The sequence below is a fragment of the Cupressus sempervirens genome, chromosome 2 (genome assembly GCF_028749045.1).
Source record: "Cupressus sempervirens isolate cs-2001-9-10 chromosome 2, ASM2874904v1, whole genome shotgun sequence".
Taxonomy (NCBI): domain Eukaryota; kingdom Viridiplantae; phylum Streptophyta; class Pinopsida; order Cupressales; family Cupressaceae; genus Cupressus; species Cupressus sempervirens.
In genome coordinates, this window is record NC_143119.1 from 216,136,859 (window position 1) to 216,151,235 (window position 14,377).

Sequence of the window (14,377 nt, forward strand, 5' to 3'; positions counted from 1 at the left end):
AGACTGTTGTAAGGAAGGCACTCATGTGAGTTTGCATAATGTAATTCTGTAATTTCGTATTTGCGGCGATAATAAGAAGCCCATATATTGTTCTCTCAATGTGTGTTGTTTCTCTATTTCTGTTGTGTGTTGTGGTATTAAGAGGAGCACCCTTCATCACACATATTGTAGGGGTTATTGCAATGCGGGTTGATGATGATTTTTTGAAATTTATTCTTGATTTTGAGTGTCCTCATGCTCTTTGGCCTAAAATGTGGGAGATATATGAAGATCCCAATACTCAGCTATTCCTAGATGATCCTTTTTCGAATTGTCTTGTGCCTATTCATTTTGCAAAAAGGATACCCTATGACTACAATACTATCCAAGAATTTGACTATTTGGGGTAGTTTGAATCTTCATAAAATGACAACGAGGTTACTTCAAAAGCTCCTAACTAATCTATAAGTATTTCTGAATAAAGTATTTAGCTACCCAATTTATTAGTGGTTGTTAACTTCTGCCCAAGGTGTCTTTCTAAAAGTCTTAGTTGTCAATGGGATCTTATCCCGTTTACTTCTTGTGTCCTAGGTCATTTAATATTTGTTTCAATTAGTTGTTTCATATTATAGGATTAACACACATGTCAATATCGTGTTTAATCCTATCCTCACCTTGCCTAAGAAGCAAGGCCATTGTACACTTTGATTCATAGATCAAAAGATCATCTCATTGATCTTTAATCTAAGTTACCCAAATTGAGCATATAGGCTGGAAATGAGTTTGGTTGTTGTCTGGATCTGCCTAGGGTTCCACCCAAGTGCCCGGATTCACTGTGGGTAGCAAATCCGGGCACCTTTGTTTTTTGAGAGATTGATACTATGAACTTTTCATGATCTGCTACTGATGGATGTTGTGATCATCACTTCAGTTTAGCCTAGTGTTTGGTCATATTGTAAAGCACTCTTCTACTCTTTCATTAATATAAAAGTGATATACTTGTCGCTGGTGTTTTCTCCCTCAAGTTGGAGGGTTTTCCCAAGATTATATGTTTTGTTCATTTATTTTGGTGGTTGTTTATCTTCATTTCTGGTATGAAACTTCAACATGGTAACAAAGTAGTTATAATTTTTTTGCCTGTAATTGAGGAAAGAATCAAAGTTTCTGCTATTAATATGGCATTGAAGCTCAGACAATGCACCACAGGAGAAGGCAGAACTGATCAGTTGAAAATGATGGATCAGCTAAAATATCAAAGCCACTTTGACTGGTAGAAGCTTTGCAATGACTAATTCATATTAGATCTAAAGAGGACATGTATTGGCGTATTGACAAGACGGCAGTTCACAGTCGCGTATTGGACCTGGTATCAAGAATTCCTGAGAGGAAGTTCAAAAGAGTTGTATATGTAGTGAATAGTGAATTGGAAAGAAAAAAAATTATGAGCCACCATCTATTGTTGTCCCTATGTGCTTCTCATAGTACTGAAATTTGTGGCTAGAAGACCGTTGGTCTATGCATCTTTTTGCAATGCTTTTTCAACACCCTCCTGTTGTTTGCATCTGCCTTTATTTTCTATGATAGCTGAGACTCTCTAGTAAATTGTGCAATTGATCGAATTTAAACTTGTAAAATCAATCATCATGAGGAAATAGGATCTTAATGATAAAACAGCTAATGGTGCTCAAATCATCAACCATAACTTACCTCAAGTAAAAGAAGAGGCAAAGGCAGAAGCCACCATGGTCATTCTCTGAGATTGAGGAACCTGGGATCGAAGGCATCGTAGTGTGGCACAAAGGGAATATGCAACATGGATTCGAGCAGCGGCATCATGTCATCACCGTGCAGAAAATGGTTGGGTGCACAAGAGTGGAAGAGAAGAGATGATCACAGGAATATGGCCTCTGAATAAAGCTCTTACATTCACTTCAAGTACATTTGATACTTCTACAAATGGCTCGGAACATTCTCGTAGTATCATCAAATCACTTGAGCATATGAATCCACACTATGCGCAACCTCTTCAGAGTCCACAATGATTCTTATCCGCCGCTGTCTCCAACACCGCTCCCAACAGAAGAGGATCATGAGGCAGAGAGAAGAGTTAATGGTGCATTTGGAAGATAGGTATATGCACTCTTGAAGAATTTAGATTTGTTTTTGAATTACATTCCTATTTCCCATCTTCTAAACTAAGTATTAACTGTTAAAAAGCCACAGCTATTAGAACTTGTATGATTTGTGTAAGAATTAGATTAGTTGCATGTATATATATATGACTCACTTTTTCTTCCCTCAATAATATGATTAAACTCATAATGTTTTTCTTGTAACCTTGGTAGCCATCCCAAAGAGATCAGGCATTGTGCAAGAGATACAAAGTCATGGAGATTGTATTCGAGACCACTACGATGACCACTATAAAGGTGGTGGATATGGTGAAAGAGACTGTGGTGTTGATAGTCATGATTAATATGGAAGTGATTGTTAGCGCCAAATGGATATGGAAATGAACAGGAATAATGATTGAGATGCTTCTAGTGGTAGGGGAAGTGAACGCTATGTCTGTGGTGGCGCCGCACGTTATGAAGAAGCTACAAAGAAAGACCAGCCCCCTATGACCGCCCAAGTCGTGGGCATCCAGCTTATGATAATCGAGATGAATAACTGAATGGCCATGTAGTTATTTCAAATATGATGTTGGCCAGCAACAATGAGATGGTGTTGCTGTCAATGAACACGCTTGTGTATGGGACTAAGAGGAAGTCTCAAATTCAAACTTATTTAAAGCACAATAAGGGCCCTGGCATTCAACATCTTGCTCTGTTAGGTGATGATATATTCTCCACCGTCAAGGAGATTCACCAGAGAAGTGAGCTTGGAGGGTTTCAGATCATACCCAAGCTTCTGCTTACTTACTATAAGAATTTGCAGAATAGGACCGTTGATGTGTTGTGGAGAACGTTGTCCTTTCTAATAGGGAGTCTCAACATCAGTGAATCTTACTCTCTGGTAAAATGCATAATTGAGACAAAAAAATATGAGGTGAAAGCCCTTGAGAGATGTTGTTGTGCTAAAATGCATATTTCTCTAAGACTAAGAAATATGAAGTGAAAGCCCTTGAGAGATGTGCTTCTTTCCACACATGGGAGTAGCCATGGTGGACGTCATGTTGAGAGACTCCATGACGACATCACATTGAGTGATTCCATGATGGGCACTTGCACTTCTTCCCACCTATGGGAGTAGCCATGGTGGACGTTGAGTAACTCCATGAAGTTATCACATTGAGAGATTTTGTGATAAATTCTTTTCCAGAAACAGGTGTAGCCAATGTGGGTGTCATGTTGAGTGACTCCATGACATTATCACATTGAGAGATCCTATGATACTCTTTTCTACAAATGGGTGTGGCCATTGTGGGTATCATGTTGAGAGACTCCATGACTGGGATATCTGGAAAGATACCTCCTTAGCTAAGAGGGACTATTGATGTTATACAGTTATAGCATTGGGAGCAATCTTTCTTTCCTAAGTTTGAAATATGTAATAATCTATTTTTTATTGAAGGCATCTTAGGGTCCTCATTTTGAAGGGGCAAGACATTGAAGAGTCAAGACAATGCAGGGTGTCACTTTGTGACAGCAAGACAATTAAGCGTCAAAGCAATTTTATATCTTCTTGTAGGAGGAATTCGTATACAGACTGATATCTTGTGTTTTCTGAACTAAGGAATTTTCATGATCTGCATATCGATGGATGCTATGATCATCACTTCAGTTGAGCCTAGTGTTTGAGCACATTGTAAAGCAGTCTTCTGCTCTTTCAATTCATATATAAGTGATATATTTGTGGCTGGGTTTTTCCCCCTCAAGTTGGAGGGTTTTCCCAGAATAATTTGTTGCGTCTTTTATTCATTTATTTTGTTTGCTGTTTATCTTCATTTCTGGTATGAAAATTCGTTGTGGGTTGGGAATCTGAGCACCCAGGCATTTCCAATGGGCATCCAAAGAGCAATTAAATATGGATTGTGATTTGAATTTTCATAAGGATATTAAATATGGATTGCAATTTGAGTTTCATTGTGTAAAAACAGTTTGAAATTTGAACATTATGAGTATCACTCTTCTTATAGTTATGCAGTTATATTTTATAATTTTGATGATTGAACATATGTATGTCTGTATGTACCTGTACGCAAGGGAAATAAAATTGGCGTATCCATGTACCCAAATCTGTATCCCATACCCATACCCAAATTGGTAACTTAGATCTTATTATCAAGCAAGCTCATTTCTTGCATACTTACTTGTGGAAGGTTATCATTGTTTTTGCAGGTGATCCTAGAGTATTGAGCTAATCTTCAGTCCTACAGTAAGTCCGTAAATCGCAATCAAATATTACATATTATTATATTACTGCTTTTATATCGTATCTATGATTATCCATTCTGCTTCCCCTTCAAATTTCTGGATCTTTCCAAGCATCCTCAAAACTCATGCTCCAATTGCAAAACCCTGAATACATAGTTGAACATTATAAAATATAGAAATGCAGAGCAGTATTTACCAAGAGACTGGTACAGGAGACGAACCAGTAGCAGTACACCCTTAAAGTAAAAAATAAATATTTGTGTTTGTACGATGAAGGTATTACAGCTTCACAAGATCAATAACGGTTCAAAAAGGGAGGTGTATACTTGGGAATTCCTATCCGACTTGAAAACAAGATGTCTTGCTCAGAGGTAACGAAGCATAAAGCAACTTCAACCTCTAAAGTTTATATTACATAAAATACAGATGTGAAAGATGAGAAATGGCTAGACCTCAACTGCCAAAAGCAATCAGTAGAATAAGACTAAATCATCTGCCAAACTGTTGGCCAAACGGAGGATTCAGTTCTAGGTATCAGATTTCCCAGTGAGTGACATAAAACTAGAGACGTAATTAAGACAGCAAAAAATATTGTGCATTTCAATAATTATTTGAACAAATGCTATTTAGCATACTTCAAATAAATATTAAAAAAACCCAAACTAAATACACGAATCGCTAACCTGGAAAAAATGAGAGATAAATGAGCTAATAAATGCCACTTCACAATAAGACACTACAAAACCACAAACTCATCTGAAAAGCGGCCTAAAAGTATGCAACAAATTAATAAAGAATGTAGACTACTACTTTGTCCTGCTTATAATCAGACAAAAAAACAATTAAACATTGTAAATGACAGAGACCCCTTCAACTATGACTCCCGACAACAAATTTCTATTGAATCAATGGTCTTGTAAGAGAAATCTTAGGTTAAATTATAAATAACAACAATATAAAATGAAGGATTGAACTTATGCATCAAAAAGAATCGGCCACTGGATCTAATCACAAGAAGATATAATAAAAAACAACTGGTAAAATATAACAGCCATCAATTAACAACTGCAAATCTCTGCCTCAATCACATATGAGGTAATATTTCAAACTTTAATTTATGAACCATTTATGGATACACATGGAAACCAGAGGATTCTGAGCACTTGCACAGATGACACTGAATAACAATTTTCGCCTCGTGTGCAACTGGAGACTGGACTAGAAAAATCTACAGTTGCAGTTTTATTGTCATATCATACCTGACTAACATTCTTTCGTACTGGGGCAAGTTAATAATTCTAGTGGTAGTTTTAAAGCAGACATTCGACAAAGCAAAGAAAATACTCATTTCTCACAAACAGAATTAGATTGCTAAGAATTTTTTTCCCTGAGTCCTGATAATCAACAGCAATCCAATTCTAACCTTAGTTTCAGTAAAAAGCCAGTAATGCTTACAGTCTGTTAAACTGCTGCTCAAACTGATTTGAGTACAGGCGTTGATCTCTGTTAAATTCATTTGCCCTCCATGAATTTTGCCTTGTGTTGTTTTGTATACTGCTTCCACGACCCTGCCAAACCTGATTGTGCTAAGTATTCAACTAACAACTCATCATAGCACATTGGAAATATACTAGCTTTGTAACTGACGAGTTTATACAGCAGAGAGGAAACAAAGATTAAATCCAATAGAGTTATACCTTCCCATTCTCATAGACTGGATAACCTTGATTCCTTCTAGGAGGCCACTCTAAAGAAGAATCACTGCTTTCCTCTTCATGAGTGGCTCTTGCATATCTCTTGTTCAATTCATCAAGCTGCCGTTGCACCTCTGGTTTTAACCGTTCCAACTCACTCACAACATCAAGTAATTTCTGTCAAGAAATATAGAAGTCTAGTGTAAATCAAATGATAAAGAAACATATATATCAATAGCTAAATTCAATTGTTGAAATGGAAGTATGAAGCACAGATGTCTAATGACAAACATACACTCAATATTGCCACCATTAAAGAAAAAGAAAAACTACCTTCCTGTACTCAACTTTCTCCCTTGAGTGAGATTGTTTAAAGTCTCGATGCTGTGGTATAGTTTCTGAAATTAAACTGCAAGAAAAGTAGAATATAAATAAATATCCTATTTAAACCGTAGAAAATGGCAACTGTCTGGGCCACAATTTATGGAAGAAATGGTTTACTTCATTACAGTTGGAAAACTGCTTCTCATTATCCTTTATACATATCATGCCTTTACAAGCATTTGCAGATAGTCTTCTCATTATCCTTTATACATATCATGCATTTACAAGCATTTGCAGATAGTCTTTGAAAAAATAATTAAGTCCAGAAATTTCTATAAATTCTTTCATTAAAATGAAAATTGACTACATTTCATCATGAACATGATAAAATTTGTCAGGTTTGAGAACAAGTGTTCAAAACAATAGCAGAGTCTGCTTCCAACAACTTTTATACATTTTAAACTTGGCTGCTAGCAAGAAATTAATAAGATGTGAATATGGATCCAAAAGTTCAAGGAAAACATGAAATTATATTCCTATAGAAACATCAAGTGAGAAAGATATATATATAGGATAAACTAATGGCTTAGATTCTCATTTGGGGACACTGTACTGGGAATTGGTGACTTGCTCCTCTCCAAAAGGTCAACCATGATTTGTGAAAGCAGTGCTTCACTTATTATTTTCAGAACAGTGCTTCTCATTACTATTAATGTATCATTTATCATGGGTATACAGTCATTTCCAGCAGTATTTGAGGAACTAATCGAGTTGGAAAAATCTACATCAATATTTGTACTCGGTGTATGTAGCAATGAAAATGATGAATTTGAGAAGTTTGAGAACACACATTTAAAACAATTCAAATGTTTGTTTTCCATTTAATGCTAGTGTGAAAATAATAACAAAAGAATATAGCATCTCAAAGAAGAACATGTTTTAGATACAAACATAAAATTGTTAAGTCCGTTAGCATCATCAATAGGCAGTTTAACAAGGCACATTGTAGTCTGAATTCCAGAAAACAGTCCTAAAATAAGTGTAGATAATAGAGACTAATTTCCGGAAATGAGGAAGTGCATTGCAGCCTCTTGCAGTTAAAACAAAATAAATGTTGAGAAAAGAAAAATGTACTTTACCTTGAAAACCTAAGCAGTATGATGTACAAGTCTATGAGATTCTTTTCTTCCCTGTAAATATTTGCCTGTACACAAACGGGCAGAAAAGGTCAGCTGATAGCTTAGCTATATAACAATGGAAATATATAAAATGGTCTGACTAATACTTATGCCATATAGTTCTGATTTGTCCAACAGTCCACTGCAATGTCAAAAAACTGGAGGCTCAACAACCATAACATTTTATGGAGTTATTTTAAAATCCGACTTCATATTTTTCACATTTGGGTAAAAAGTTGAAAGATAAAACTATACACATAACAGAGAATAAGCAAACTGAAAAACCTAATTATTGCAATAGTGTATAATGCTGAATGTTGAACTGATTTTATGCAATGTTATGCAAAAGGCATATTATGAAGAGATTACATTTCTGAATACTGGTTTGGTGCAAAACGATGCAAAGGCATACTATACAGTGATTACAAAAATTGCTGAATACTGGTTTGATGCAACATAATGCAAAAGGCATATTATATAGAGGTTATCTTTATGGATCCATTTTCTGTCAATGAATGTGGTTCGGAACATTGGTAATCTGCTCCTAATAGCAGAGACCTAGGTTAGAATTCCCAGAACGCGTGATAGAAGTTTAAGTGTTAAAATTAAGTAAAATGTGGCATCAAAGTCACTGGCCGCAGAATTCCCTAATCTTCCTTTCCTGACAGCAGAGAAACGTGCAAATCCCTGAAAAAAGCTAAATTGAGTAAAATGGTGAATCCAGCTTGCTGTCCAAAGAATACACTGATGGCTGATGGAGAAGGGAGCAAGACAAGTACAAGTTCTGCGTGAATTTTGATGGAAGAGAATTATCAGCCACCACCACCACCAGAACTTACACACAATTACCAGTATCCAGTACCATAAGAATAATTGATAATAAAACAAGATAGTAATAAACCAAGAGCATACTAGTATTTTGATATACAGGTATCGCAGTAGGGTTTGTATATCTCATGATATTCTCGAATACCTATATTTCAGGTACATCTTCGTGACCCTGCAAACAGCATCATATAAAGATTGTTTTCTCTAAACAGACATTGTCATAACTCTCTCAGCTTAAGAGTAGAAACACTGGTTCAAATCCAGAGGTAAGCAGGGCTGTAAAACTCATTGAACAAAATATACAGAATGCTTGCATAAGGTGGTCTCGTAAACCAAATTGTTGTCTCGCTTGGAAATGAACCATAGAACTATCCTTATCTTCTTACCTTTCACTATGTATCCAACTACGGATCTCCCACTATCTCAAATCAGGATCGCTGTACAGGATTGTCACATGATAGCCAATTCAAGCAATACTATTGGGCATAAAAAGGCATGATTAAACCTAATTCTCTACCGTGGGCAGAGCACGCGGACGAAATCAACCCGTTGGCCATGGAGAATTCTCAGAAAACTGTTACTGGAATCAACTGTATGTTGTTATCGTTGATCCCAGAAACAATCTTTTAAAAATTCAGCTCGTGAGAAAATAAAATTATAAAAACAACGCTACAATCTTTATAAATCTCCCAGTCTCGTTTCATCCGTGATAATTGGACGATTAATTGAGCTGTCAAAGCATGCCCTCTAATTTTCAGATTTCAAAGGGGTTTTATGTAATATTACCTGTTTGAGCATGTTGCCAGCGAGTCTGTAGTAAAAGTGCAAGGACATTCGATTGTCCACATCGATCTTCTGTGTGTTGGCCGCTATGCTTATTTTGCTCATTGGCGCCCTCATCCTTCTTGTTTTGCCGGAGCATTACAGAGGAATAATTGCTGAGCAGGCTGAAAATTCGTTTTCCTAGACTATTTGACCCTCCTCTCGGGGATATATTTCTTCCTTAATACTCAACATTTGTTCTCATTCGTCCAAAGTGGACGATGATGGCATAGTTAAGCTTACCTTTGATGCCACCCCCACCCCCAAAGTGTGCTTGATCATTTAAATCTTGCTTGGTTTCTCATATTTCTTTGTAAGAGTTTGTATTCAACCTAAATAAAATCAAAGCTAGAATGTTATTATTTAGGGTACTTAAATTCTATTATTTTAGTTTTATCAATTTTAGGTCAAGGTTTTAGCGACCTTCAATTATGTTCAAGTATGTGATTGTGGTCATGATTTTTAATTTTAAAACTGCACTCAACTATGGTCTCAACTCAATCTAGTTCTAACTAGAATGTTATTATTTAGGGTACTCAAATTCTATTATTTTTGTTTTATCAATTTTAGGTCAAGGTTTTAGCTGTGACCTTCAATTATGTTCAAGTATGTGATTGTGGCCATGATTTTTAATTTTAAAACTACATTCAACTATGGTCTCAAGTCAATCTAGTTCTAATTAATTGTTATTTGTTAACTCGTGCTCAAAATATTCAAACTTGGATGTTAGATTGTTGAAAAGCACAAAGTTTGAGATCATTTTGGCATCAATTTCTTTTGCACAAATTTTTAAAGAGTGCATTACAACAACAACTACAAATGTATGAATGTTTGTAAGTGCATTTATATTATGTTTGGTCTATCTTTGAACTTGTTAAACATGTCAAAGCACCCAAGTTTTATATGATAAAGCATTGAGTTTGTGTTATGGGGTCAAAAGTTCAAATCCCAAAGCGGCGTCAAATATGGAATTTTAAGTTATGAGACTCTCAATCTTCCCTAGTTGGCTTCTAATGTAGATGTGATTTTTAAAGGAGTTGATATTAGCCATGTGGTTGTACTCACAAAAGTTAAACTTGGCTTCTATCCATGTGTGTTGTATGAATTCTAATTTTTTCATATATTTCATAATCATTTGATCCTTAACATCAGCATTTCCTTTAAGATTAACCCATTTTGTTTAATACCATCTTCCTTATCTTTATAGCTTGTTCTTTTGACCTTCAAGAGTTTTTTGATTGACATCATAGCATATTACAACATGAGGGTGTTTGAGTAGCTTCTAGAGGAATGCATCATTTAGATTTGGAGTCATGTTCTCATCAAAATAATGGTAATGAATTTTCCAATCACTAGTGGATTTGTTTCTTCTTAAGGGATGGAATGTTATTTGTAGGTATTGTATCATACCAAGTCTTCAAACTTTCATCTTTGGCATAAGAGTTAAATCTTTAAAGAGGGGACTCATATCCTCATTCTCTCCAATAGGGTTGCACATATTGCACTTATGTGATATAAGAAGCTCTTGGAGGGTCACATCGAATCTTCTATTTTCTTCTTTGGTAGATCATTTTGTCTTTTAAAGATGATTTTTTTCCATGTGATTTTGTTAGAACACGTAACAAGAGTGAAAGAGGGGGCTAAGTTATTCTACACCACAAAATAACTTAATTCAAATCTTGATGCACTTCAAATCACCAAAAATATCTTGGTACAAAAGAATAATAAAATGTAGATCATAATCAATGCAAGAACACTAGTTGTGTGGAAAACCCCAATTTGAGGAAACCATGGTGAGAATCAAACTTAAAATATAGATAATATGAATTGCAATAGTTAGGCTTGCATCCAAGACTTGTACAATTAAGGTTTGTTGACTTAGAAGACAATAGAAATGAATTGTACAATTGAAACTCGTTGTCTCTAGACAGGATACAAAAACCTACCAGTAGACTTATTATTATCCAACAATAATATAAATCAAAGACCTTCCTTGTTGAGATAATGGGTGTTGCACACATTGCATAATATTGCTATATTGTATTATTTTATTTTATTATGTAATGTTGCACCTAGATGGACATACAACATGTAAAGATTCCCATGGGATATACTTGACGAATTATATTGTAACATTGTGATAATATTTCATGTAATTATTTAATATTGGAGAAAAGAATTAAATGCCCAATACTAAATGTGGGGTCAATGGGTTAGGTAGCACATGGTTTATGTAATACCACTTGGTAGTATTGTGGGACTTGCTACTGTATAAGCAGCCACAAAGGTAGTTGTTGGGATGGGAAGAAGAAGGCAAAAAAGGCAAAAAAGGCAAGAGTCGAGTAGGACAAGGCTTGACAGGTTAGCCAAGGGAGCATTTGTGAAGGTTGGAAGCATGGTATGGGATGTGTGGATTCATGTGTGTTCACATAGATTGCTCAGTTGTGGCTATGGCTTTAAAGGCTTCTATGGTTGTATTGCAATGGTGTTTTTGCTGAATATTATATGGTGATGGATGTTTTTGGAGATTGGGGTTTTTCCCTCAATGAGGGTTTCAATATATCTTGTGTCACATTTTTGAGGGTATGTTGTCTATTCTCTTGCATGTGGATTTCAATTGCATGTTTATTTCAGATCTATTATGGGTTATGTGGAAACATTTATATTATTTCTCGCAAGTTTCCTTACAAGTGGTATCAGAGCCTAATTTTTATTGTTGTAACCTTAAGTTGAATCCATGGGAATGCATGAGAGGATAAAAGAAAGGGCAAGATATATGGATTTTGTAGGTTGTTTATTGCAAATTTGAGGGTTTAGATTTGTTGTTATGATGGGATGTTGAAAGATTTTGGGCATGTAAAATTGTTGGTCAAAAGGATTTTTTTATTTTTTTTATTTAAATGAAGGTTTTAGGGGGAGCTTGTAGAAATGACCTCCTGGATAAAAACAAACATCACCGTTGGATCCAGGTCAATGTTTTCATAAATTTTGATATATAATATGCCCTAGTTCAGCCATGTTTAGAGGAAATGAAAGAGTTTTTTAGTTTCAGACCATGATGGTCATCTAATTTAATCCCATCAGAGTTTTTGTCCAAAAAAAAAAATCGTAGTGAAAACGAAAAAAACATTGTCTTAGTAAAACAGCCAGAACTTTCTCTCCAGATATCGAATTTTAGACTTCTTATAGGCGTTGCAAAACTAATTCAGAGCACTACAATTTGGTGTAGGTTTGGTTCTATGATTTTGAAATTTTCTCAAGTTTTAAGAGCCCAAAAGTTAGATGTTGTTTATTTTGAGCACAGATTAAGGCATAGCTTGGGCACATGGAGTCGGATTTTGGACTTCGAGTAATCAACGGAAAGCTCTACATATTGGTTTAGATTTGGTGTAGGTTTGGCATGGTTTATTTGGTGATATATTAATCTAAATAGTTTATGTTACATATTGACTATGGTAGCATTGTGAATTTATGACATTGTATGTTTGGAGATTTAAGATTTGATGTCATTGTATACTCAGTTCATATTTCAGATTGGTCTCATAATGATATGGTTATCAGTGTTTGGTTTGGATATGTATGATGACTTATTAGGTCTATAAGTTGTGCAGTGTTGTAAGCGGTCTATACTTACAGGTTGCATTTATAGCTTGGCTATGGGTTGTCTTTTCCGATTGATCTTTCATTATTGATGCATATTCAGATTGTTGACTTGGATTTGGGTTATCTATGCCCTAAGTCACGTGATTTGTTGTTTTTCCTTTATGTAGAATGGATGAGATGTTGTTACCAGGTATAGTCATGGTGGAGGATTACAATTGACTATTTTACGCTGATAGGTTGAACATATTGAGGGTCAGATGCTTAGTTAATAGATGTGATCATGGTGTTGTAGATTTTGGCATGACATGATTGGATATACAGGTACATCCTTGATGTTCATTGGTTTGGATTTTTTATTTGGTTATGGTGGTATATCTTCTTGGTTGAGGATCATGGTTATTTGATTTCTTTTGAGCTCATGATGTGCACTTTGAGTTCTGTGATGGTTTGATGCCTTAGTTGATTCTCATGGTTAGAGGATGGTTTTTTCATCATGATGTCATTGATAGCTTGGATATATGGTATAGTGGGAGCTTGTGACAGTGACAAAGTGGCAGTGCAAGATTAGTTCTTGGTCTGATTTGTATCTTCTTGGTTTGGAGATCTTGGTTTCACTTGGTGCTGACACTTTGGTTCTGCAAGTGTAGACCTAGAGGATCTTCATGTAGGAGATGGATTGTATGATTTCATGGGTGACTTGGTACCATAGTTGAGTGGGATTTTTTTGGCATTGATATATTTATTGAGTGATTGCAGATGTTGGAGGTTTGTCTTAGATCCTATTGCTACAGAAGCATCTTTGACATTTGCATAGTGCACTTGTTATCTTTGTGGTGTGTGAAAATGGTTAGATCTTGAGGACTCATGGGGTTTTTGGTTATCTTCATGGTGTGTGGAGGTGGTTCTTCATGGTATGTGGAGATGATTTTCTTAATAGTGTGTGGAGATGGTTGCATCTTGAGGACTTATGGGGTTCTTGGTAAAGGTGTGGTTTATGCTTTCATTTGACATGTTATCCTTAGAGTTAGGATGGCTTCATTTTTATGTCATGATGTACTCTTGATACACGTTTAAAGTTGTGACATGTTATGGTGTGTTCATATGGAGAATATTATCTCTTTGGTTGAGATGGTTTAGATCATATTGTTGTGTTTATGTTCTTGAGGCCATGGTTGGAACTTTGACATTGATCTTGGTTTAGTTTCTTGGTATTTAGTACATTAATCATAAGATGGATACTTCACGGTATTGCTATGTTGTATTTGGAGTTGGCATGGATTGATTGTTTATAGGTGCTCATGGATACTCAGAGATAGTGGTGGTGTTGATTTCTCTTGGATTAGAGAATTTTATTTGTTGGGATAATTATTTGGTTTCAGTAGGAATTCTGAGGGGCATTCACCTAATATGGACTTGAGAGGAGATTGTTCTTAGATGAGTCTTGGTTGAAGACTTGGATATCTTGATGAGCATTCTCATTCCCCACTCTTGGTCTAGTCGGTAGTTTGCAACTTGAGAGGTATAGCCCATTGTTTCTCTCAAGTGCATTATATTTATGCTTATCTTTCATGGA

The 14,377-nt window shown here is 35.6% G+C and overlaps 1 protein-coding gene across 2 annotated transcripts in view; it reads right to left on the minus strand.

Moving 5' to 3' along the window:
• Positions 1-9,344, minus strand: part of AMSH1 (associated molecule with the SH3 domain of STAM 1) — a 45,221-nt gene extending 35,877 nt beyond the window's left edge. Inside the window, exons 1-5 of one of the 2 annotated variants that reach the window (XM_089813225.1) lie at positions 9,166-9,344; positions 7,513-7,577; positions 6,383-6,458; positions 6,053-6,226; positions 5,811-5,923 (exon numbers count right to left, since the gene is read on the minus strand). In XM_089813225.1, coding sequence (XP_089669351.1) covers positions 5,811-5,923; positions 6,053-6,226; positions 6,383-6,458; positions 7,513-7,577; positions 9,166-9,279 — 542 coding nt within the window. In that variant the 5' untranslated portion in view covers positions 9,280-9,344. Of the gene's footprint in view, positions 1-5,810; positions 5,933-6,052; positions 6,227-6,382; positions 6,459-7,512; positions 7,578-9,165 lie in introns of both variants that reach the window. The other variant, XM_089813224.1, reaches the window with a different exon arrangement.
• Positions 9,345-14,377: the final 5,033 nt, after the last annotated feature.